Source organism: Nerophis lumbriciformis, linkage group LG04 (genome assembly GCF_033978685.3).
Source record: "Nerophis lumbriciformis linkage group LG04, RoL_Nlum_v2.1, whole genome shotgun sequence".
NCBI lineage: Eukaryota > Metazoa > Chordata > Actinopteri > Syngnathiformes > Syngnathidae > Nerophis > Nerophis lumbriciformis.
In genome coordinates, this window is record NC_084551.2 from 42,199,934 (window position 1) to 42,227,157 (window position 27,224).

At 38.8% G+C, this 27,224-nt stretch overlaps 1 protein-coding gene across 9 annotated transcripts in view; it reads left to right on the top strand.

Moving 5' to 3' along the window:
• The window catches only part of adam22 (ADAM metallopeptidase domain 22), a 224,930-nt gene that overhangs the window by 162,835 nt on the left and 34,871 nt on the right, over positions 1 to 27,224 (top strand). For 5 of the 9 annotated variants that reach the window (XM_061955737.1, XM_061955709.1, XM_061955715.1 and 2 more), the window contains 19 exons: positions 2,473 to 2,547; positions 5,691 to 5,762; positions 9,519 to 9,685; positions 15,765 to 15,849; positions 15,961 to 16,051; positions 16,143 to 16,194; positions 19,377 to 19,476; positions 19,779 to 19,850; positions 20,072 to 20,164; positions 20,304 to 20,384; positions 20,452 to 20,502; positions 20,582 to 20,645; positions 21,603 to 21,708; positions 21,779 to 21,898; positions 21,985 to 22,153; positions 23,387 to 23,498; positions 25,475 to 25,565; positions 25,772 to 25,825; positions 26,381 to 26,581. In XM_061955737.1, coding sequence (XP_061811721.1) covers positions 2,473 to 2,547; positions 5,691 to 5,762; positions 9,519 to 9,685; positions 15,765 to 15,849; positions 15,961 to 16,051; positions 16,143 to 16,194; positions 19,377 to 19,476; positions 19,779 to 19,850; positions 20,072 to 20,164; positions 20,304 to 20,384; positions 20,452 to 20,502; positions 20,582 to 20,645; positions 21,603 to 21,708; positions 21,779 to 21,898; positions 21,985 to 22,153; positions 23,387 to 23,498; positions 25,475 to 25,565; positions 25,772 to 25,825; positions 26,381 to 26,581 — 1,856 coding nt within the window. Of the gene's footprint in view, positions 1 to 2,472; positions 2,548 to 5,690; positions 5,763 to 9,518; positions 9,686 to 15,764; positions 15,850 to 15,960; positions 16,052 to 16,142; positions 16,195 to 19,376; positions 19,477 to 19,778; positions 19,851 to 20,071; positions 20,165 to 20,303; positions 20,385 to 20,451; positions 20,503 to 20,581; positions 20,646 to 21,602; positions 21,709 to 21,778; positions 21,899 to 21,984; positions 22,154 to 23,386; positions 23,499 to 23,706; positions 23,729 to 24,665; positions 24,891 to 25,474; positions 25,566 to 25,771; positions 25,826 to 26,380; positions 26,582 to 27,224 lie in introns of those variants that run through there. The other 4 variants (XR_009814889.1, XM_061955729.1, XR_009814888.1 and 1 more) reach the window with 4 other exon arrangements.

Consider the following 27,224-nt stretch of genomic DNA (forward strand, 5'->3'; position numbering starts at 1 on the left):
TTTTACTTTGCTCCATTTATCTACATTCAGCTCGCTACTCGCTACTGATTTTCATCGATCTGTTAATGCACACTTTGTTTGTTTTGGTTTGTCAAACAGACCTTCAAAGTAGGATCTATCGCATGCCTGCGTTTCACCAATCAAATACAGTCACTGGTGACGTTTGACTCCGTTTCACCAATCAAATGCAGTCACCGGTGAGTCACCGTTAATCATGTGACAGGCGGTCACATGATTAACAAGCTTAAGCTTACATTAACTCAATGCCAAATTTGAGGAAGCACATCGCGGTAAGTAACCTTAGTAGACATTTTGGCTGTCACCGTAGGCTGATGTTAGCTTCCCTGCTATGAATCACTGTCAAATGTACATCGTGTGGGGACTTTTATTAACGCACTGCAGCCTCATAGACACACACACACACACACGCACAGTCGCACACACACACACGCATGCATAGAAACAACAATCAGTGTGTTCCCAGGTGCAGCCCACACCTATCAGTTTATGGTTTGCGTAAAGGCTAAAGTTTTATTTTCCTTTGTAATCTCTGCCTACTGAGCCTATGGTGCTGTTAAGTTATTGTGGCTCAATTTGCCTTAATTTTTGTATGTTAATGTATTATTATTTAATATATATTATTGTTTTAGTTGCTTAAGAGATATTCCTGGCTCTGAGTTTGCTCATTGCTATTTTTATGTTTTTGTGCATTATTTGTTGCCGTCATCATTTAACGAACAGGTTACTCATCAGTTACTCAGTACTTGAGGAGTTTTTTCACAACATACTTTTTACTTTTACTCAAGTAAATATTTGGGTGACTACTCCTTACTTTTACTTGAGTAATAAATCTCTAAAGTAACAGTACTCTTACTTGAGTACAATTTCTGGCTACTCTACCCACCTCTGTATATATACAGTGAAGAAAAAAAGTATTTAGTCAGTCACCAATTGTACAAGTTCTCCCACTCAAAAAGATGAGTGGCCTGTATACCTCAACTATGAGAGACAAAATTACAAAAAAAAATCCAAGAAATCACATCTGATTTTTAAAATAATTTATTTCCAAATTATGGAGGAAAATAAGTATTTGGTCAATTACAAAAGTTCATCTCAATACTTTAATTACCCTTTGTTGACAATGACAGAGGTCAAACATTTTCTGTAAGTCTTCACAAGGTTTTCACACACTGTTGCTGGTATTTTGGCCCATTCCTCCATGCAGATCTCCTCTAGAGCAGTGATGTTTTGGCACTGCCCAAGGACTTTCAACTCCATCCAAAGATTTTCTATGGGGTTGAAATCTGGATACTGGCTAGGCCACTTGCTTGTCCATGACTCAATTTTAACTGCATGTTAGACACTTGGGGGGCTTGGCATGATAGGGACCCACCATGGCCATGATGTCCCCCAATTTTAATCACATTATTAGTCCCCACTCGCATACACCTACTGGATCGCTGCCCCGCCGGCCTGTATGTGTGTGTGTGTGTGTGTATGTATGTTATTATTGTTGTTATATATATATGTATGTTATATATAACATAACCGAGACGTTTGGCGGGGAAGGGGCGGTCTTCCTGTCCGGCTGCAGGGAGTCTGTGGGCCCCTTAGGGCAGGGCGTCCCGCCCCTCTGCCCACGTGGGGTGTGGTCTCTTGCTGGCTTGGGGGGTGACTGTCCCCTGTCTCTCCCGTGCCCTGTCCTATGGTTTCTGCTCGTGAGAAACCAAACACAAAATTGAAAAACCTTGCCAAAAGTATTAACCTGAAAAAAAAAAAATGTTCTGCTTGCGAATCATTTAGGGTGTTTGGGAAACTTTTTGTTTAGTTTTTGAAACGTTTTTGAGTTTGTGAAACATTTTTGAGTTTGTGACCAAAAATTTTGACTTTGTGAAACACACAAAAGCGCCGATATTATGAAAGCGCCAATATCATAAGAGATTAAAAATTCAATCTATTAGAGAGCTAAAATGTTAAAAAATAATCGGATCATCGGATCAAGAGAGCAGAGCAGGGGCTTGGCAATGTACTAGAAATGCCCACATTAGTATAGCCGTCAATCTGTGACATCACAAATGGCCCACTGTAAAAAAAAAAAGGGTTTCAAAACTATGTGATGTTGCAAATGTTGATGCTCTGGCATTGTTTAACATGAGTATCTAACATTAAAAACAGTAATAATTCAGATCAGAGGAAAATCATCATTGTTCCCTTTTTAAAGCTGAGCAATTTTTTCTACCACTCAGCAGTTCTCCACATTATCCTCGCTCATCGTTTTTATGAAATATTAACCTCCTGCATCGTCTATTCTCACATATCCACAGCTGCCATAAGAGCTGCTTGTGTGTTGTTTTTTTTAGAAACAAACTTGGTTTAACTATGTATATGGATATTTCTGTTTGTTATTTTTTCATAACATAATTTCGTTTGAGCTCTTTTTTTTTTAACAGTGTTCCCTCTTTATATTTTCAGGCTCTACGTTTGTCACGAAGTGTTGGGGATGAGACAAAATATATTGAGCTGATGGTGATCAATGACCATTTGATGGTACGGTACTTTATCACTGAGTAAAAAAGTTTGTTTTCATGTTTTGGATCCCCTTATATATTTGCTAATGACCTTTATCCAATGTAAGAAAGCATGTGAATCCAAATAATATGAGGATTTTATTAAAAAATGAACTACAACGACTAAAAAATACCCAACCAGACACTTTTTCATAGCATTAGAACGTGTTGGACTGGGTGGGTCTATAACAAATGAGAGCCAAGTAATGCAATTTTTTTTACAAATCCCGTTTCCATATGAGTTGGGAAATTGTGTTAGATGTAAATGTAAATGGAGTACAATGATTTGCAAATCATTTTCAACCCATATTCAGTTGAATATGCTACAAAGACAACATATTTGATGTTCAAACTGATAAACTTTTTTTTTTTTTGCAAATAATCATTAACTTTAGAATTTGATGCCAGCAACACATGACAAAGAAGTTGGGAAAGGTGGAAATAAATACTGATTAAGTTGAGGAATGCTCATCAAACACTTATTTGGAACATCCCACAGGTGTGCAGGCTAATTAGGAACAGGTGGGTCCCATGATTGGGTGTAAAAACAGCTTCCCAAAAAATGCTCAGTCTTTCACAAGAAAGGATGGGGCGGGGTACACCCCTCTATCCACAACTGCGTGAGCATATAGTCAAGCAGTTTAAGAACAACGTTTCTCAAAGTGCAATTGCAAGAAATTTAGGGACTTCAACATCTACGGTCCATAAAATCATTAAAAGGTTCAGAGAATCTGGAGAAATCACTCCACGTAAGCGGCATGGCCGGAAACCAACATTGAATGACCGTGACCTTCGATCCCTCAGACGGCACTGTATCAAAAACCGAAATCAATATCACCACATGGGCTCAGGAACACTTCAGAAAACCACTGTCACTAAATACAGTTTGTCGCTACATCTGTAAGTGTAAGTTAAAGCTCTACTATGCAAAGCGAAAGCCATTTATCAACAACATCCAGAAACGCCGCCGGCTTCTCTGGGCCCGAGATCATCTAAGATGGACTCATGCAAAGTGGAAAAGTTTTCTGTGGTCTGACGAGTCCACATTTCAAATTGTTTTTGGAAATATTCGACATTGTGTCATCCGGACCAAAGGGGAAGCGAATAGATGGTTCGCTTCCCCTTTGGTCCTTTGGTTTATCGACGCAAAGTTCAAAAGCCAGCATCTGTGATGGTATGGGGGTGCATTAGTGCCCAAGGCATGGATAACTTACACATCTGTGAAGGCACCATTAATGCTGAAAGGTACATACAGGTTTTGGAACAACATATGCTGCCATCTAAGCGCCGTCTTTTTCATGGCGCCCATGCTTATTTCAGCAAGACAATGCCAAGCCACATTCAGCACGTGTTACAACGCGTGGCTTTGTAAAAAAAGAGTGCGGGTACTTTCCTGGTCCGCCTGCAGTCCAGACCTGTCTCCCATCAAAAATGTGTGGCGCATTATGAAGCGTAAAATACGACAACGGAGACCCCAGACTGTTGAACGACTGAAGCTCTACATAAAACAAGAATGGGAAAGAATTCCACTTTCAAAGCTTCAACAATTAGTTTCCTCAGTTCCCAATCGTTTATTGAGTGTTGTTAAAAGAAAAGGTGATGTAACACAGTGGTGAACATGCCCTTTCCCAACTACTTTGGCATGTGTTGCAGCCATAAAATTCTAAGTTAATTATTATTTGCAAAAAAAATTGAGTTTATGAGTTTCAACATCAAATATCTTGTCTTTGTAGTGCATTCAATTGAATAGGGGTTGAAAAGGATTTGCAAATCATTGTATTCCGTTTATATTTACATCTAACACAATTTCCCAACTCATATGGAAACGGGGTTTGTGATACACTGCTTTAAAAATGTTTTTAACATCAAGAGCATACAGTACTAGTCAAAATTTGAAGACAATTTATTATGTTATTGCTGGGTTGCAATCACAAGACCTACATGGACTTCTGGGTTTCAGGCGATGGTCTACATCAGTGCAGATTTGGGCTTTTTTTTAAAAGTTTTAAAGAAAAATATATCAGCAATCATTACATTTAAAAAAAAAAATAGAATGCAGTAGATTTATACACTCTTAAGAAAAATTATTTGTGAAAGATTTAAACCAATTATCATCACCAAGACGTTACTACTCGCTACCACCTCAAGTCATTTGACACACACGGATTTACAGAAGAAAAGATTTGAGGCACATCATGTCTTTACATCTGAGTGGCCCACAAATTAATCATGAATCAGGGAAAGACAAGGTTGTACTTATTCGGCATCGCTAGGTAACATTTGATTGAAAACGAGTGCTGTGCTGCTGTGATTGTGACGCTTATGAGAAAAAAGTAGTTTGTTTGCAGTTGATTTCCTGCTACGAATATTAGTCTAATTTACAACCCATGTTTGCCGTTTTTTATAGTGTGAAGTTCATGTTTTGTCTCATTATTTACCTATAGATGTTCCTGTTGTTCAGCAATGTTTGCTAGCGATATCAAGATTCAGTACATGCTGTTGAGCCTACAAGAGATTTATACATCTAGCTTAATTATACTATTTATGACATTTTCTTGATGCTAACAAATGGGTTGTATTCGGACACATGACTATTGAATGTAATGTACTAAGTGGTGGGCCAACATGGCTACTGTGCAGCAAACAGAGTGTGGCCTATTGGAGTTTGCAAGGGGCCTATATCTTACCACTAAAAGCAGATACGAGCAAAACAGCAAACTATGCAATAAAATCTAGACCATCATGTGAATTAAAACATGAAGAAGAACACATTGAATGAGACGGTGTTGCCAAATGAAAAAATTAAGCAAAAATTGTGTACTAAGAATTAATGCATTACTTGACTCTATTTTTAGGCTGGTTTGTGTACAGCAGATTTGTGGCAGCAGGATAGTAAAATAGTGCTGTGTAAGTGTGAGTAAAAATATAGCATAATATACTCTGCTGGCTTATATGATTTATTCTTGCTTTTATGGGCATTCAAATGTGTCATCTAAAATACTACAGTCAACACTACTTGAGATAATGTAATACACTGGCATGTACTGTACATCATTTGTTATGGTTATATTTTCTCCTTATATGCTGTCTCTTGTCTTTCTCCCCTTCTGCGTCTCACTCTAGTACAAGAAGCATCGCCTCTGTGTCGGCCACACCAATAACTATGCTAAGTCAGTGGTCAATATGGCTGACATGGTAAGAACTGTATTCATCCTCCGTTCAGAAAGCTCGCTACAAGCACTTCCTGGTATCGGCGATGAGCACTGATTTGTCATTTAACCAAGCTGACACTCCCCATTGTAAACAGCCATTAACCAGCCACTCATGAGGGCTGAACGTGCAGGAGCCATACAAAATAGCTCGCATCACTGTTGTCGCATCATTCCTTTCTGTGCTTATGTATCGAAATGTGAGCCGGACTACAGGGTCACGACTGTAAGGCGTGAAGCATTGTGCTTCTTTGTCACAGCCTTAAAAAAGATCACATGAAGCAGATTGTCTTTGGATGGTCACCATTGATTACCATGGGCAAGTAGAATTCCCCTTTTGCCCGATGAGGCCTGCAGCAAGGAGGCCACAATAGTGTATTTAGTGATGGGACTTGATAAGATTTTCAGGTTACGATTCCACTTTCCATTCTGCTTAACGATTCGGTTCCTTAACGGTTCTCTTATCGATTCTTATTTTGAAAAAATGTGGATTAGCCTCAATTTTGTTTAGATTACAGGTAACATGACCTTAGAAAGCCTACAGTGAGGTCATAGACATACCATAGAAAAAAAAAAGGTACTTTAAAAAAAAAAAAAAAAAAAAAAAAAAATATTCTTCTGTAGAATGTAACAAAATAAATCATGTGGGAAATGCACAAGAATGTAACATTTAGTAACGTGACAATTTATTTTAGTGGTTATAATTTTGATGATTGTGGCTTACAGTTTATGAAAACCTTGAATTGAAAATCTCAGAAAATGTGGGGTTTAAAAAAGTGTAGGCCAAGATTATCAAAATGATAATAAAGGCTCGACATACCTCACTTTGCATGTAATGAGTTAATATCACATATTAGTTTCACATTCGAAGTTAATTACTGACATGAATGGACTTGTACACGATATTCAATGTTTTTATTGCTCACCTGAGATATAATGACTGAGAGAAAATCTGGTGGTAGAAAAACATACAACTTTTCTCTGACTACAATTAAAAATTCACCTACAGAAAATTAGGAGTGTCTACTGTAGCAAATAGACCACAAACTTAGTCGCTGCTCGGTGACATTTGTCTCGCGGCAGATGTGAACTGGAGCGGAACTGCCCGCCTAGAAGCCAGTCATAACCTTTTTCTTGCATGCTCATCTAAATGAGACGGCATTAATTTTAATTTTACAAATATCACATTACAAATTTAGTGAGTTAATACCTGATGTATTCAGATGACCTGCCAGCGTTACTGCTCCCTAGGATGAGATCGGAGCGGATCAAAAACGCGACTTTCATTTATAATTATTGCTTGCTTTGTGTTCAAATGTTTCAGTACATTGCTCGCACTTCCTTTTCGCGATGAAATAGCAGCCTTATAAATATTACAAGTAGTGCTATTGCGATTAGGGATGATGTTTGAAACCAGTTCTCCCGATTGTTCGATGAACCGATTCCATGGATTCGAATCCCTTTTTGAGAACCGGTTCCCGTTATCGAAGCCACTATACCGTATTTTCGCGACCATAGGGCGCACGGTATTAAAAGGCGGCGTGTCAGTTACAGGTGCTATTTCTGTATTTAACGCATAAATGAGGCGCAGCGTATTTTTGGGCGCAGGCATGGTTAAACATACGCTATCTTAAAACATATGCTTTCTTAAAACATACGCTAGCATGCATGGACGCTGTTTTAAAAAGGCAGCAGGAGCAAAGCTGAGTTGGGTTGTACTTTATTGAAGTATTTATCAATGTACTCACATTATTTTTTGATCAACCCTCATCCACAAATCCATCAAAGTCCTCATCTTCTGTGTCCGAAATGAACAGCTGGGCAAGTTCTCCATCAAACACGCCAGATCCCTTCTCCTCATTTTCAAAGTCAGTCTTGTTGTCCATTAGCATAGCAAGCTACCACAACAGTAAAAGCCGACTTCTCTTGCCCCGTTGTGTGTATCGATTTACTACCGTGCTGGTCCCCTTCTTCTCCAGTGTGCTTCACCGGGATGTCGAAAGTGAGCGGCACCTCGTCCACGTTGGTGGACGAGGTGGTTGGTTTGTTGGCAATTTTTTTTATTTACAATGCACATAGCAGCTCACTGGGGGCGTGCCTTTAGCGTCCTCTCACCTGAAACCTTCACCCTATAACGGCCGCATGCTGTCCTCAGTCACGTCTGCTTTTCCTCCATATAAACAGCGTGCCGGCCCAGTCATATAACCTCTATGGCTTTTGGAACTCAGAGCACACACAACAACCTATCTGGATTCGATAAGGGATCGGTTCGATAAGAGGATTCGATAATGGGCTCAAACTCGATAATTTCTTAACGAACATCATCCCTAATTGCGATCTCTTCTAGTAAAATGTTAGTGTTTGTGTTCGACAGAGCATTGCCATTTTGAGATCTGACGTCACTTCGCAGTACGCACGTTGCGTAATGATGTCATCCCTACCCGGAAGAATCGATAAGAGAATTGCTTTTCCAAGGAATGAATACACTGGTAACAGGTTCTGAACAAGAACCGGTTTTTGATTTGCATCCCTAAGTGCATTGAAAAAAAAATCTATCATACCAATGCTGGAATTTAGTGCTTTCAATCAGCCCGATTGAGAACACATTGTTTTGTTTGTCTGTAGCTTTAATGCTAATGAGCTGTGTTTGTCCACGCCTGTCTCCCACTGAGAAGTGTGTTCCAAAAAGCGCTACTGTGCTGTTGATCCACTTTTAATATTTACACTGTAACTCTCTGCTTGTCTATCGGAATGGATGCCACTCCTTAATGTTACATTATTGTATGTGATGTATTATCACATGCAATAATGTCAGTGTCAGTGGGACAAGAGGACACAAACATTAGCAAGACTAGCTTAGCTGTGTGAGCTACATGCTAACATTGCACTCACATTTTAACACCACCACCATGCTAGGTTAGCTTATTCACCTGCGAACTACAAAATGATTGAACTTAGAGCTCACACTTCTCTAGCTGACTGATGAATAGTTGGCAGATTTACAGGCTTGATTTTAAGGTGTAGTGAAGTGTTATTCTTTTTTTTTTACATTACTTGTCTGTTAAAATAATCACTTTTTTCAAGGAATTAATACACTGCGAACAGGTTCTGAACAAAAAACGGTTTTCGATTCGCATCACTAAGTGTATTGGAAAAAAATCTATCATATCAATGCTGGAATGTAGTGCTTTCAATTAGCCCGACTGGGAACACATAGTTTTGTTTGTCTGTAGCTTTAATGTTTGTCCACGCCTTTCTCACACTGAGAAGTGTGTTCCAAAAAGCACTACTGTACATAGCTTAGCTATGTGAGCTACATGCTAACATTGCTCTCACATTTTAACACCACCACCATGCTAGGTTAGCCTATTCGCCTGCGAACTAAAAAAATGATTGAACTTAGTGCTCACACATCTGTAGCTGACTGATGGATAGTTGGCAGATCTATAGGGTTGATTTTAAGATGTGTAGTGAAGTCTCTTTATTTGTATTTTTTTTACATAACTTGACTGTAAAGTGTTTGGCATATACGCGGAAGTGGGTCCGAGATGTCATAAAACCCTGAAAAAGTTAAAGAAAAAAGTTAGGGAGAAGATTTTTTTCAGGTTTGATGTTCATAAACAGACACTGTGGACACATCATTAAAAGGCTAATTTGCCAAGATTTTTTTTTTTAACAAAATACCAAAATATAACAAATTATCTAATTTTCACCTTTTAATCATCTAATTTTGATTTCCCAGATTTTCAAGGAACAGCTGAATACTCGCATTGTGTTGGTCGCCATGGAAACCTGGTCTGCCGACAACAAATTTAACATCGACGACGACCCCATGGTTACCCTGAGAGAGTTCATGAAGTACCGAAAGGACTTCGTCACAGAGCGATGCGATTCTGTACACCTTTTTTCGTGAGTAACATTATCATTAACTATTAAAATAAAGCAAATCAAGATGTGATTATGGCTTGTACTCTGTACGCACATTTTATTTAGAGTATTGTGGTTTATTAAGTCGGTTTATGTTGACATGTTTATGTCAATCAACTCAACAAGGTCGACCATGTTTTTCTTATTACAAAAAAGTGTCCGCATAGTTTACGTTGACATACATAGTGGACCGCATTTGTTGACATAAAATTTGCGACTCAAAGTGTTTTTGTATGGATTGGTAGCCACTGGAAAAAGTGCCCATGTACAAAAGCTTTATTGTCATTGTAGTCATGATCGGTTTAATGTCATTGGTACCCAAAGGTAAAATGGTCATGCAAACAAAAAAAGACAACATATACAATAGACAATAGAACCACAAGACAATCACCTCTACAAAGTACAACCACACCAGAAACAGTACAATGTAACTCCTATGGAGACCATGAAAAAAGTGCTACGATACAATAAATCCAAATTAATCACCCTCAGCCAGCCTTGTTCAAAAGATACCAAGATGATTTTTTAACATTTAATCAGCTGGCCTGAACGAATAAGCTGGAGAACAGAGATGAATGATAGACCTCGCATTGCGCTGCAGGTGTGAGGTGCAAATGGTAAATGAGTTAAGTTGTGGTGGTGTGCCGTCAGGGCCAGCAAAGCCTTCTCTGCTGGCCTAACATAAATCATGATCATAAAATAACAAAAGTTAATGTTACCATTAATTTACTTTCCATAATTATATAAACGTATTCACCATATTCTCTCCATGTCTGTTAGGCCCCATTGTTGCTTGTTTTTACGTTAGAGCTTTTATCCAAATAGAATTCAGCTAGCTTGTTGCCAGCGCTGTTTGAATTCTGCCGCAGGCCTTCTGAATCAACATTAGCGGCGGCTGTGCAGGGTAAATGAACGGAGGACATTCAGTTGATAGACAGTTGGGAAAGCCAATCAGATCACGAGTTGTTGACAGTAGCCTAGGTAGCCTTATGTTAAACGTCACTGGGTTTGGAGACTCACTTATCACTCCCAGGTGAGTATTCAATCACAGGTTGTAATTTGTGATCACAGGTTGTAATTTGCAAAAGCAGAAAGGGGCACAGGAGCCATAACTGGCTAGCAGAGAAATCTCCGGTACTCACTTTTTTTAATCAACTTGCAAAACGTTGATTTTGTGGCAGATATATATTAGCAAAGCCATTTTCAAGAATGATATTTAAAGAGAAACTAGATCTTGTGAGCCGAGGTTAGCTGACCCCGAAAGCTAGCTAAGCTGTCTCTGCAGTGAAATGGTTTGCCTGCGAGTGGTATCATTTGCTCATACGGCGTTGGATGGGTGCTACAAATTGTGAGTTCAAATATTTTTTTAACTATTATTTTAATAGTACCATGTAAGATATGTTTTAATATGCTGGCTTGTTGATTTTGTCCAGCTCTGTGATTCTGGTTCCATGTGTTAACTTCATTACTCCAACATTCATATGGCCAACTTTCATCAAAACTTGGCGGTACTTTGTAACTGGCAGCCATCCTCTGCTACCAATGTTAATTCCAAAAGTAAATAAACACATTTTCCTTTTAGGCCTCGTGCACATTTTATTGACCTTGCTAGTTTTGCCACCACAACATAACAGGTAGCGCTGTCCCTTCCTCTCTCATTAAAGCAATACATACATACTAGCACACCCTGGTTGTGAACAGGTGAACATGTTTTACATAGTACATGTTAACCAGATGTACACAGGGTCAATATGGTTTTGTCAATGTGAAAACACGAAAGTTTCCACAGGCAGTGGAGACCAGAGGTGGGTAGAGAGTAGACCCAATAATTGTACTGGAGTAAGAATGTGTTTCTTTCTTTCAAGTAAAAGTAGTCATCAAAATAATTACTTGAGTAAGAATAAGTAAGTATTCCATAACTAAAGTATTGAATAACTTGTGAGTAACTTCTGATTTATTTAGTGGTTATTTTTTAATGGTTCTTGGACTGAAATTGTCGGTGGGCTTGCAAGTAAAACATAAAAATCATATACAATTTATTGCAACATGTTTTCTCTAGTTAGAGTGTAATTCTTGTTGGCTGAAATGTGAACATTTCTACGGACACAGATGATAGCACACGATATAAATGTTATTTTTTACTAGTTGTTAATGTAATCATTGAAGATTTGTGCTGCCTTGTCTGACGTCATGTCAATTTTTACAGTCAGTATGTTTCTATGCAGTAAATTAGTCTGACTTGGCAAATAATACATGTTCTTCTATTTTCACAACTACATGTGGAGTTCTAGTTCCATGCTCTCATCTCTAATGTGACTGATGGCTATACGCAGTGTGCTTCTCAAGTACACGAAGGGGCAATTGTGGTCATTTCAGCTATGTCCAACCATCCATATTCTACCGCTTGTCCCACGAGGGGTCGCGGGGGTGCTGTAGCCTATCCCAGCTGCATTCGGGCGGAAGGCGGTGTACACCGTGGTAATGTAAATACAGTAGAAAAAGAGAATAATAAGCTCACGCCAGTATCTTTCAAAATACAGATCTAACAGATAAATACGAATTTCCACTGCTATTTGGTGTTTTGCATTTGCTTTTAATGTGTTTAAATGACACTTGTAGTTATTAGGATCATCAAAGAAATACAAAAAGCTATTTTTGTCAACTGTTTTAGGAGGTTTCTGCTTACCAGTTGTCTCAAACAGCCGGGATGTAATGGTGTCATCCATCCATCCATTTTCCACCGCTTGTCCCTCTCGGGGTCGCGAGGGGTGCTGGTGTGATGTCATGTGATTAAATTGTCTTATTTTGGTAACATTCTGACACTTGTTAAACAAGTAGGTTTCAAGTTTATCATACCACTGGCCAGTGTTAATTGTGTTAAATTTGTATTTATTTTAAGGGACCTTGCAAAGGTAAAATGTCTCCATATGTCTTCTCTTTTTTCCAGCTGTAGAAGACATATTGTAATGATGTGTGTGACAATACAGAATAGGGATGTAACGATAGAATAATTTCATATCACGGTTATTGTGACCAAAATGATCACAGTTTCCATTATCGCAGTATTATGGAATGTGCTCAAAAAGCTTTTTAAACTTAACTAAAATAAATAGAGACACTGTTAGAGAAAACACTATTTTGCATTTCTTGTGTTTGTTTCACTGAAGTGTTTTTGTCTGTGTTCTATCTGTTTTAACAGCTAAACATTTACTGGTGTACTGTAAAAATGGTTTGTACTGTAGCACTTTAAGATTTATTTACCGGTAAATGAAAAGTGCGTGACAAATAAAATATATTCTAATTATGTATCACTTCTGGCGGGCATTGTCTGTCCTACTTTGTTCAGCGGTACTTGAACGCACCATAAAACACCTCATCTCTTTTCCTCTGAGGAAAGATCGATCATCAGAATTCCGTGCTAGGAGAGCACAACTGAATATCTTAATTGCTCTGACAGTAATGTCTTTATATAAGTTTAAATTGGTGAAAGACAAATGTCTGTTGTTTTCATGTTAGCATTTAGGTTAGCAAGCTGGCACGAGTCAGTCTGCCGTGAGTTTATCAAAGTGCAGTTATCCATCACAATTTATCAGAATCATTTTAATTTAAAAGTGTAATACTAACAGTCAGGAGTTTTGCCACCGTCATCATTATTACCGTTTATCGCTACGTCCTTACAAGACTGGAATCCAAACACTGTGCCTTAGTAGTGGTAGTTCTGATTGGCTCCCCACTGTGAGGCTCTGGTTGGTTGGTGAAATGGAGTCAAACGTCAATAAAGTTTATGTTGGATTAGCGAGAAAGAGTCACGTGACAGTGCCTGCGCAAAGAAGGTTCGCTGTCAAAATTAATTTGTCTTTGCAAGTCTTAATCAATAGAATTTAAATAATTATGATATAAATAAATGTAACGATCGGAATGAAACCTAAAGAAAAAGTATGTTACATTAAAACTACTCAGACAAGTAATTTTTTTTCAAAAAGTTACTTAGGTAAATGTAATGGAGTAAATGTAGCGCATTACTACCCACCACCTCTGTTGGAGACGCTGGTGTCTCTTTTTTACACCTTGCCTCCCAATTCATCTCATGGTCAGTTTAGAGTCTCTGACTGTGCCAAGGTATTTGTAGCTGTCTACAAAGTCCACTGGCTGACCTTTGATGACATAGTAGGCCTGGCATGTGGCTTCTAAAATCAATGATCTTTGGTTATGGATATGTTCCGCTGCAGTAAGTATTCTTCACAGCAGCCGACAAAGTAATGTCTGGACTATTTTCGTTAATCTGCAAATTCCTGTAGGGTCCTCTTAGCATGCTTACTTTGGCACTTATTTGTGTACAGGAAGGAAAAATAAGGCTGTCACCACACAGCTTTGAGGCTAGCCAGTTAAGGAGTGTGATAACTTAGACAAAATGCCATTCATTTTAAATTGTTCAAAACTTGGTCAGCCTTGCGGCTGGGTTATGAGCAGTGTTGGGACTAACGCGTTACAAAGTAACGCGTTACTGTAACGCCGTTAGATTCGGCGGTAACTAGTAATCTAACGCGTTATTTTTTTATATTCAGTAATTCAGTTACCGTTACTGCATGATGCGTTACTGCGTTATTTTACGTTACTTTTTTTGTAGTATAAAGTGTGTTTTATTGGAGGGCTGCTGTGTCATCGTTCTGATTCTTCTTGTGTCACAAGCCGGAGAAGAGAGAGAGACACGCGCTCTGTGTGTGAGTGTGAGTGTGAGTGTGTGGAGGGAGGAGAGGGGGGAGGGGGGCGTGTCTGATCATGGCGGAGCCAGAAGTCGAGTTTGCTAACATGGAGATATTTTCACTACTTTTCTTTTGTCGAGCACAAAGAAAATAACAATTTAGTTAAATGTAAATTGTGCTTTGGATCAAAGATCCCATCTACTGCCCAAAACAGCAATTCAAATCTGCTGAAACAAGCTACATAGCAACATGCTTCGACGAAGCTAGTAAAGAGAGACAGAGACTCCAATGACACTTCACCACGTAAGGATTAACTCTGCCTCTGCTCATCTTTCAGAACTGAAGGTACACACACTCTGTCAATCATAAAGAGGGATGCTAGTGGGCCAGGCCAATCTTTCCTTATCTCTAAACTAAAACTGGGGAAATGTGTAGAGTGTTCTGGGCTTCAGACATGATTTTGTGTCAGAATTTCTTGAGGAAAAAATGCCTGGTTAGGCTTTGTGTATGTAGTGTGTGCCTTTCTTGCTTTACAGCTATGCTGTTATTATGCTGTTTGTTACTTATGTATGTTATGTTGCAGCTATTTAAAATAGTTTTGTCAATTTGTTCAGGCCAGAAACAAATTGGCCTTTGTAACATATCTTTGTCTTTGTGTGTTGTATGTCGACCACATTGCTTAGCAGAGTTCAGTGATACAAATGTATGTCAAGTTGATCAACAGATTGTATTATTCTCCAGTGCAATAACAGTACTGAAATAAAGGCTAAAAGGGCATTAATTGGAGCTTTAAAAAAAAAAGAAGAAAAAAATAAGTAACTAAATAGTTACTTTTCACAGTAACGCATTACTTTTTGGTGTAAGTAACTGAGTTAGTAACTGAGTTACTTTTGAAATGAAGTAACTAGTAACTATAACTAGTTACTGTTTTTCAGTAATTAACCCAACACTGGTTATGAGGCTAGTAAAGACTTGGCGTTAAAGCTGTGGAAAAGTCAACAAATAAAAGTGACTGTCAATGAACAAACAATGAAATGAGTGTCACAGCTGTAAAGTATGAAATATATGAAAACCCAGAAAATATGCAAAAAGCTGGAAAAATGTTCACTGTAGGTAAAAAAAAAAAATCCTTCATTATTGTGTATTATATTTATTTTTTTATCACCCGTCCTTATGTCTATGGACAAAGTCACTTTAGCAATAGCTATTTTTGGTTTTGGTTATGTATGTCAGTATGTCGACATGAATCAGCCGGTCCGAGTGGCGTCGACTTTAACAGATTCTACTGTACCATTTTTTTAGGGGCTATACAATAAAGTGACTTTTGACCTTGTTTACCTTTGGTTTATTCTCTTTAGAGGAAATCTCTTTCACAGCAGCTGGAGCGGAGCGTCCTACATGGGAGGTGTGTGCTCTCTCTCTAAAGGGGGAGGAGTAAATGAGGTAAACTTTAGGATGAGGATGTTGATTTGTCAACAGTAGCCTACAATGAGCATATTTATCTTCTTTTGCCGAACTAATTTTGCTCATGGTCAATTCGTCTCTGTCCGTTAGTATGGAAAAACAGATGAGATGGCCATAACTCTCGCTCAATCCCTAGGGCAGAACATTGGCATCTTTTCTGACAAGAAGAGGATCCTTAGCGGTAGATTCTAATCCATCAATCGTAAAACACATGTTATTTGCAATCATATTTCCAAACAATATGACTTTTTTTTTTAAATATTTTCTTCCAGGAGAGTGCAAATGTGACGATTACTGGTCAGGCTGCATCATGGATGATGTTGGGTAAGTAAAAGTATTTGTTGTCATTAAGAAATTAACTTACTAACTCTACAAATATAAGAATTCAGTTGTACCCTTTTAACTGTATTTAGTGCACAGTATATTTGGCGCAAGTTGGGAACCTCCCAGTGAATGTCAACACAAACCCATTTTCTATTACCGTATTTTTCGGACTATAAGTCGCAGTTTTTTTAATAGTTTGGCCGGGTTCCAGTGCGACTTATATATGTTTTTTTCCTTTTTTATTATGCATTTTCGGCAGGTGCGACTTATACTCCGGTGTGCGACTTATACTCCGAAAAATACGGTAGTTAATGTTTTTTTGGTACCTGTTTAAACAATTGTTCTTTCATGATATTAGTTCACATTCACTTTCTTTGTGCCACGTTAGAAAAATAACCAAAACTTTGCATCACTGTGATTTGTGTTGTGTTTGTGCATTGGTGTATCCTCTTAAATATTTCTTGCATTCCTCCTCTATACCAAATGAGACAGCAGGTGAGCAGAAGCCTGGCTAAAGCATTGCTTGTGCTCTTTGGGAGAACGGTTGTAAGCCATCACAACCTTTTTTGCCGCATTTCGACAGCCGCTGCAAACGTCTCTGTTTGGTTCAAATGATGTGAACTAATGCAGTTTGATGGACTTTTAAAGTTTCTTCTACATGGGCTGTATTTGTCTTCATCATGTTGAACATTAATGCGCCATCTACTGTAACAGGGGTGTCAAACTCGTTTTCATTGTAGTTATGGCTGCATTCGGAGGGCTACAGTCAATAATAATATACATATAAATGTACTGTATAAGGATTCGTCTCATGATATTACACAATTGCCGTTTATATTTGATATCATATTTTATTGCTGTAAAATAAAATCTGTAGATTTTGCAGTAAAACAGGCAGATCAGTCACCAAATTTTACCGTAAAATGTACAATGGACTTTACAGCATTCTGCAAAGGAAAAAAACATTACCACTCTTTTTTTTTTAACTGTAAAATTCTGGCGACTGAGCTGCCAATTTTTTCCCCCTGCAAAATCTATTGTAATTTTTAGAGTACAATTTGATAGATACCTTGCTTTGCAATCATAAGTCAAGCAGATATTTAAGTTTTTATTTTAATTTCAACTAAAACATTTTTGAATGCATGATAATATAAAATGTGTTGTATTTATTAAAGTTTAAAAGATATGCAACTGCTTGCAGTACATACATTTTTTTCTTTCAAAATAGAAAGAACGAGTAAAGTTAGTAAGAACAGATCATGTATGTGTATAGATAATTTCCTTTTGCAGGCCATATGAAATGATATGCTGGGCCATATTTGGCCCCCGGGCCTTGAGTTTGACACCTGTGATCTATGTTATTCAAGTCTATGCCCATTTGACACTTCATTTGGTACAGCTTATCTTCTACCTGTGGTCCAATATGACAATTGCGCCTTTACAAACGTAATATTACATTTTCTGACATTTTACACACAAACGTACTGCAATGTAGAACATGACTTCAAACTGAAGACACAGTAAAATAAATACCTGTTATATTATCTTTGGAAAGACAACAAATTTGTATTGGATCTCAATAGATTGAGCTTGTGTACTTAATGGTGTCGCCGGTGAGTGTAAGTGCATCTTTTATAGGTCAGTTGTTTTGTTTGTTTATTTTAAGGATAACATCACCTTTCGCGTTGGCTCCTTCATCGTTTTCCATAACTTGTTTTGTCCATGCGTATTTGATTGATACTGTCTGCAATGTCAGTGTCATCAAATTAATATATATATCCCGTGTGGTACTCTGCTTCCCAAAGCACTTACCAACTATCCTAATAGGTCAGGAGGTTAGAAGACACGTGCCAGAGGATGAGCGCCTCTGTCACATGTTTTCTTCTACTCTTTTGCTTTCAATCAACACTTGTATTCATTGTGCGACCACAGCCATGTCCATTGACGTATGCTTCTTTTGTACTCCACAGCACCTGCATGTGTGAAGGTTGTATTTTCACTGTGTCAAAACGTAAATCACCTTGGTATTTAATCTTATCTGATACAAAATGGCTAAATGAAGGTAAAGGGTATTTTGTTGGGTTTTCCCCTCAGACCTTTAGGGATACTTCACTTTCACAACATATCAAAAACATCTCAATTCAGCTGTGGTCCTTGAGTTATCATACATGTAATTCATGATATAATTATACTTAAATATAATTCATTAAATTAAATGAAAGCAAATAATTAGGATGTGCAAGTGGTTCTAGATGGACATCCAGATACATTTTTATTATTCTATTCCCTTTCTGTTATGAGGATTAATCAAATTGACTTGAAAGTAGATGAAACAACGGTTCAAATTAGAATTCTGCACCGTCTCTGTTAGGCTTCATTGCCCCATGCAAAACTTCTGAATGCATCTTAAAATCCATCAACACACACTTGTTAAGATCTTGGTCAAGGGGGGTGACCCCAGATTGCAGAGACGGGAGACAAGGTGGAATTACAAAAAATGAAAACATTTAATTAGACAAAAGGGATAACTAAGGGTGATGGGGCAGAAGCGCACACCGTGTAACCTAGACAAAGTAGGTTCCTCAGTGGTCGGCAGGAGAAAAGGCCAGGGCGCACTGAGCAGGGCAAGAGTCCAAAAAAAGAATCCCCTTTACCTCAGGGAGGGTAGGAAACAAACACAAAAGAGGTTAGGGAATTTAGCACTAAGGAGCGAGGTCTGGTGAGGTGACGCAGGCGCATGCACGAGAGGGGTTCAGGATACATTAACCAGCAAGGCCAAGCTGTCAGTGACGAGCCTAAATACTGGCGGGCTAATTGCGAGCAGGTGTGCCTCAAGGTCCGCCCCTCGCCGCGGACGAATCACTGAATACTCAGGTGCAGACATAAAGAAGAATGCAGGATACAGATAAAACACAACACTACAGTCAAACCTCGCAATTGTAGATCACAGTTGTAAGTGATCTCCTCAATTGCAAGTATTCCTGCACTTTCATCGAATGGGATATGTGTCTTAATTATCATATTATTATCTCTAAGATCTATGTTTAATTTACCCTATTAAGGAGTAATTATTAATATTATTATATAATATCCTGTAGTGTTTCAGAGACGTATCCCTCCACACAGTGTTGTCTGCCAGTTGCCGTGATAACACATTATAACTCTGTGGTTGTGCTGAACAGCATTTACCTGCCCAAGAGGTTCTCTGACTGCAATGTGGAGGAATACTATAACTTCCTCAACAGTGGCGGGGGAGCCTGTCTGTTCAACAAACCCCAGAAAGTATGTCTTACGCACGCACACACACGCACGCACGCACGCACGCATACATACACACACACACACTCACACACACACATAGACACAGACACAGACACACTCACACATTCACATACACGCACATTTACAAACACATACACACTTTGCATGTGTGTGCAATGTGAGATTTTGAAGGAGACCTATGAAGATTTTCCTCTTATTTGACGTATAAATGTTATGTTTAAATTATGACAAAGCTTAAAATCATGCCCCCTTTTATTCATTGATGGAGGTCTGTGCTATATTTGAGTGTGTTTTTCTTTTAGCTGCTGGACCCTCCTGAATGTGGAAATGGCTTTGTGGAGCCAGGAGAGGAGTGTGACTGTGGCAGCCCACTAGTAAGTTGCCATCAAAATAGGCTGTATGTGTGCTCTTGGGGATGCACTTTTAACTTCATTAGCATTAGTGCTTATCTGATGGTCTATTTAGGCAGCAACAAAATAATGCAGTGTCAAACTTGGTCTAATCATGCATGATTATTTTGCCCACATTGACTTGTGATGAAATGTTAAAAGGAGATTTTGTGTCAAAGAATCATTTTAAACATGTGTTGTAACAGGATTGTGCCAAAGAGGGAGAGAACTGCTGTAAAAAGTGCACCCTAACTCAAGGCTCTAAGTGTAGCGATGGATTGTGCTGCAATAACTGCCAGGTAGCAAACAGTTCACGCTAACCCCTTCTTTGTGAAACATTTGTAGCCATATTGGTTAAAATGATTACGCCCAATGCTTAACAAGGGAGCCTTTACACCTTAAATAAGTGATGTAGTTTTCTTTCTTGCACTCCCACAGATGGAATTCATGGGGGTTGTATGCCGGGATGCAGTGAATGACTGTGACATCCCCGAAAACTGCACAGGAAACTCCAGCCAGGTGAGCAATATCCCCACTCTCAGCCAAGCATCAAATGCAAGTTTGAACATTTCGCTTGCTTTGACAGTGTCCACCAAATCTGCTTAAGATGGATGGTTACACGTGTGAAAAAGACCAGGTGAGACGACCATACTACACGATGAACTATATACTTAATATATATTTGCATATTCCTGGCATGTTATTTGTCTCTGTAGGGGCGCTGCTTTAATGGAAGATGCAAAACCAAAGATAAACAGTGCAAGTACATTTGGGGCGAGAGTAAGTTTTTTGTTTATTCTTTTCTCTGTGCAATCAAAGCTAATGTCTATCACATGCTCATAAGGTAAACATTCGGGTGTTCATTCACATATTGAATGTACAATGTGTTCATTCATGTACACCCATAATGAGGCAATTTGTCTATTCGCATGCACGCGATTTGTCCATGTACATACACACAATGCTAGCATCTATTTGTCCATTTTTATGCACACACAATGTAAATATAGGTACCTGTCCATTCATATACGCACAACACGCACATTTTTCTATGTATGTGAACAAACTACAAAGCTAATGCTATAGCAATGAACAACCTATGATACATCTGCTTGTCTTGTTTGGACAAGACCACCGATATAAGATCGATGTACAGACAGGACAGCAGCTCTTCTTTTTTTTTCTACACAGCCTCAAGTTGTCTCTACTCAAAAAAATAACCGCCATCATTAAAAACAGCAGCACATATTAGTTCTGTGCGCAACATCCGGTCTGACTGCGCTAATAAAATAAAGGCTTCAAAAAAGTACCTTACGTGAGCAGTGAGCACTCTTTAGTACACTTACAGTATATTACAAAATTATGATGCTTTGACTTAAATTACTGGTCAAAATTGTCCAATGATGTGTTATGAAAGGATTTTTGCATTAATGCTGATAGTGCTTGTTATATTACATCAATATAATGATGTAATATAATGTGGCTATAAATCAATAATATGATGTAATATAATATGGCTATAAATATTGTAAAGTTACTTTTCTTTTCATTTACACTGATTCAACAGGCTGAGCTTTAAGAGCCTTTTTTAGTTTTATTTAAAAAAATACTTTTTGTAAGAACTAATAACCTGTGATGGTGGATTTTTTGGATGTATGTTTTTCTGGGGTGTTAAGAACAACAACATGGATTTCATGTTTAACATGTTTGGTATATTTAGTGTGGTTTTTCTTCCAGAGGCCACAGCGGCTGACAAGTTCTGCTATGAGAAGCTCAACATTGAGGGGACAGAGAAGGGCAACTGTGGGAAAGAAAAAGACACCTGGATCCAGTGTAACAAACAGTAAGTTAGTCTTCTGTGACTATCTCTCATACATTTCAACTGTGCTCTTATTTGCATCTTGTTATTTCAGGGACGTTCACTGTGGTTATCTGCTATGCTCCAACATCTCGCCCCCTCCAAGACTGGGAGAACTACAGGGAGGCCTGACATCCTTTTCAGTGGCAAGACACAGTGGCTCACTGGACTGCAGGTGCACGCACTCACATACATTTTTTTGTGAGTCCCTAATCTAAAAATGTGTTGTGCATGTGACTGATGTGTTTGTGTTTGTATCAGTGGTGCTCATGTAGTGATCGATGGAGACACTGACCTGGGCTATGTGGACGATGGGACGGCCTGCGGGACAGACCGCATCTGTTTCAACCACAAATGTCTCCCCCTCCAGCAGTTCAACTTTAGCATCTGCCCCGGGACCACTGACAAAACCGTCTGCTCGGGACATGGGGTACAAACATCCATTTACTGTATGCATACAGTATAATATCCATGTGCAAAACTCTAGTTTGTATTGTTGATTGTTAGATGACGATAAGCAGCTAGCCGATTATCTTTCGATTAGCCATTTGACCATTATTTTGGGGGGATTTACAGGAAGATATGAGAAATTACAGGAGAAAACACATTAATAACCTATAAAATGCAACTGCAACAGTGCAATTAAATAGAAACTTTTGAAGGGTAGCTTGATCATGGGGAATAAAAGTTGCATGTTACTAACATGGTTTTGTTATGCCTACACATACGAGTAAATACATTTGTTTTATTTGAAACATGTACATTAGTCTTACATACATATTGAGTTTATGTTTAGTTTATTTCAAACAAGCACATAAAGTAACATTTATGCACATCTCATGTTTTCAATTTCACAAACATGACCAAAAATAAGTAGGAAGAACCAGAGCTTATTTAATCTTACCCTATCTTAATAAATACATGTGTTCACTTCCTGTTTTCAATACACACCACTCAGGAAAGCCAGAGACATCAGGTGCCCGGGAATACCCCCATAAAGTGAAATGCACCCCCACCTGCACACACAACCCAAACTGATCCCCCCTAACACCAACACTGTTCCCAAGAACACCTCACACGACACTGTCCTTCAACAAGGAGCCAAATGGCGAAACTGGCAGGAGTACGTGGTCTCTGACTGGGCCAACATGTCTGATGGTTCCATCAGATGTGGAACTTAACAGTACCACCCCTCCCCACGTAACCCTAACCCTAACCAAGATGACACCCAATATCCTCCACTAGTATACTGTAGCTTTAACACACAACATTCTCCACCGGACAGTACAGTAACTTTCCTTTAAAAGCGCTACAGTGCACCTCCAGCAGGTCCGCCGCTTAGGTCACGGCTAGCGAACAGCAAACCGCTCAAGTGCACCAAAACACCGAACAGCCAGACATGCATAAACAAAAGCCCAGAGGCTGAGCAGTGACCACAGTGCATCCCACAACCACCCAGAAAACAAAAGGATCATGATTGTCTGGATACGAGATAATAGCACCAAAATTATATTTATTTCCAGAGAATTAATTCACAATTCAATAACACAATTAAAACAACATCCCTTTTGCAAAGCCAGTTTCAGGGGCAATATTTTCAGAATATAATTGTATCCTGTCTGATGGAATCAGACTGTATTTGTGCTGTTATATTCTGGTGCAGGTGTGCAGTAATGAGCTGAAGTGCGTGTGTTACCTGGGCTGGGCGGGAGAGGACTGTAACGCCACGTCGCCACTCAGCTATCTCGTAGTGGGACCCACAGCCTCTGTAACAGGTAGCGCTCTCACCAATTCTCACTATCCTTTGTCATTTATTATTTTCTCTCTTCCTCTCATCCACTTTTATGCTCACTTTATTTCCTTTCTCCAACACTTATTGCTGTATTTCTATTTTTATGTTTTTTGTTTTGCTGTTTTGTGATTGCTCATCATCAGTCACCATCATTTTTTTTGTTTTTTTCCACACTTATTCTTTGTTGACAGGTCTTTGACGCAGTGATTTGAGGTCAGATTTAAGTTACTATTTCATTCTATCTGCTTGTCATTCCCTGGTTCTTCCTCCTCTTACCTTTCCAGTTATAGGCCATCCTTTCAAATAAATGATGTGAAGTTGTTCCTACTAACCTCCAAATGAGGAACCCTACAATTCCGTTAGGGCCTTATTTACCCGTTTGTGCTTAAGTGTTTTTTTATTGTGCTTGAAGTTCCTCTAATTCGTATTCTCTAATCAAGCCGGTAAACACCCACCCCACATACAGTAGGTGAGAAAAAAATGCGTACGTCTGGAATGAAGACGGAGCTCATTACTAATGGGGTAGACTTTGCTCTGACGCCTTTTACTTCGATTGCGTAAAAATGGTCTTACTAACACTTCTGAATTTCATTATAATTCATGAAAAATATAACACTTTAAATTTGAAAAAGCCATATCATGCCAGGCAGTGCTTGCCACGTGAACATGTCTCACCATGGCGATGCAGTGTGCATATGCAAGCTACAACATTGCCTCTTTTTCCTGGCTGGATGTGAATAATTATCTGAAGATCAAACTTTGTTTCACTTATTATAACCACGCTTGTGTTATTTGTTATGTTAAAAGTTCTGTTTATTACAAATATTTGTAAAAGCCGTGATGCGTCAGAGGGGCTTCAGCGTTTTGTCTGTGTGAGCTCACGCAAGCAAGCACAGCAGTTTGATGATAACTCTCAAAAATAAATTGAATCAATTGATGGATGTTAAATTATATATATTTTATATTAAATAATCACATAGTTCAATGATCATGGTTCAGATTAATTTGTATGTCTTAAATTTCCAGAATGTGTTATGGCCTCTTTACGACAGGTTGTGTTTTGTTTGTGGTTATTTTCCTATGTATAAAAGTCATTTTCGGTTTCAGTGCTCCTTTTGTTTACATTCTGAGTTTTCTCACCTTTTCACAGCTTTAAAAGTTGTTGTCACCCTACCTTCCTCGCGAAAGGTACGTTCTTTTGCTATTTGCTTATTTCCAGCGTTAGTATCGAAATTTTGAAGTCGTTAAACTCTCACAACTTTTCTTGTGCTTTTTTCCGTGCACCTTCGAGCTGTTTGTTGGCTCATTACATGGAATAAAAGACTTGCTTACCCGACGTTGCTTCTACCGCCTCCTTGCCTTTTCCTGCCGTATGGTGAGAAATACGACCATCGCCACAATGCGACAACGAACGTGTCAGGATGTCTAAACATGGCAAATGTTTGATAGTTAATACAAATGGCATTAAAATGCTTTTATCCACATCTTGTTTGCAGGTGTCTCAATTGAAGCAATCAGAATACATTTGATAGTTTTCTGGAAGTTTATTTTACTGTTTTATTATGTGTGGTGTACACTGCATCCAAACTTTTAGTGCAATATAATGTCTCACCTTCTCAGAAGCGATGGGAGGTCAGATTTGACAGGGAACAACTGCTCCACTTAAAATGTACATCTTGGATGAAGGCGTGCAGTGAAAGATTTAAGTCGAGTGGGAGAATGTCGTGCAGCCAAAATCTGCGCAGTTGCACACTTAAACCCGTTGGAGAATAAGGCTCTTTATGAATAGCAGTTGTTAAACCTGATTTCTCCTTTTAATCTCTAACACTCTCCTTGATAGATGTGCTGTTATTGTGTGTTCCTCTCTGGTGTGTGGTGGTTTTGTTTGTCCCCCTATTAGTTGAAACAGGAGTCATTTAACAGAAACATGATTCCTTGTGTCTCCTTCTCGTGTATCAGGCATTACCAGTACCAATATCATCATCTCGGCCATCGTAGGCTCCATCCTTTTCCTTGCCCTCATACTTGCTGTGACAGCCTGGTGCTACAAGTAAGTGTCCCAGTGACTTACTGTATATATTTTTGCATGTTTTAATGAGACCCGATACAATACTGTTTAGGGTTTCTGCTTTTACAAAGTAATAATGCTCAGAGAGATGATTATTACACGACACTGACTGAGTAGCTCCTTCAGCAACAGACTGTTAAAGCCACAGTGCAGGATCCACACTGATAGTCTACTTCTTCACCTCTCAGGAGCTACAAGCAGAGATGCTACGTGGAGTCTGAGGTCCACCGAAGATTCTGCCGGTTTGCTAACCCACTTCATTCTCCAGTTTAATATTCAATTCTGTGCTGTAATTAGGAATTTAGATTGTTTAACCCACCAATACAAAAGGAAAAATACCAGAATAACTAAAATGCTAAATACAGTTGTGGTGAGAAGTTTAAATCCACTCATCATATGACTTATTTGAACCATTATTTTTCCAAGGTGGAAATATTGTACAATACATATCATCATTCTATTGTTATTATTACTGTATACAGTATATACAGGCTGAATTTGATGTATACATTCACCTGACTCACTTTTATTTGGTTCTGGAGTTCCTAGAATGTCTTTCGCAGGTGTCTCAGCGCTGTATACTTGTCTTTAGCTAGCGTGATTGATTGCACTGGTAGTTCCTCTTTGGCAGCATAAAGACATTTGACTGCTCTTTTTGGACTGACCAATACTGCATTGGGAAAATTGCATTACTAAGCTGGTTCAAATAAATCATTACAAATACTAATTTAATGTTATAGGTTGATGATATCCTGCGCGTACGTACTCAAGATGAATACCGTCTTTTGTATGTGCAGGCAAATGCCCCCAGGTGACTATGTAACAAAGCCCAGCGATGCTGATTCATTTTACAGCGACATGCCGCCCGGCATGAGCACAAACTCGGGATGCAGCTCCAAGAAGAGGTCAGCCTGCCTGTCACATCTCCAGATTTGTGCCCTGTCCTTCACTCCATCCATCCCATCCATAACTCAGAACATCTCACTGTTTGGCTTCAGGTGTGCCATCTCTCCATTCCTTCACTCTGTGTGTGTGTGTGTGTGTGTGTGTGTGTGTGTGTGTGTGTGTGTGTGTGTGTGTGTGTGTGTGTGTGTGTGTGTGTGTGTGTGTGTGTGTGTGTGTGTGTGTGTGTGTGCATACAATACCATTGACTTCTTCAGTCACAAGGTGGCGGTCGATCACTACTGTGTAATACCTTTATTTTTTTATTTTAGTACAGCGAGGCCTCGAAAGCCAAACCCAGTCAGCCTTTAGACTTAGACTTAACTACTCCCACAGGAAATTAGTGTTAAACTGTTGCTTATTACTTTAATAACTGTACAGCCAATGCTTTAAGTAATACAAAGGTAGGATTAATGTATGCCTGAGAGGTAAGTCCCTTCATATAGAGTCTAATTGCATATATTTTTTTGGTCGATTTTAGCTGTGTGGTACTGAACAGCCAGGACAGCAGTGCCACTTTTGCTATGCTATTGGTATGTTGCAGTAAGTTAACTTTTCCCCCTGTTGATGCATCAAATGGAAGTCATTATTTAGGTGCTCACAGAGCTTAAGTCTCATGTGACATCATTTGTGATTATGTTTGGAACTATAAAGGTTTGTGTAGTTTGTAATTTTTTCCCCAAAATATGGTCAAATTCA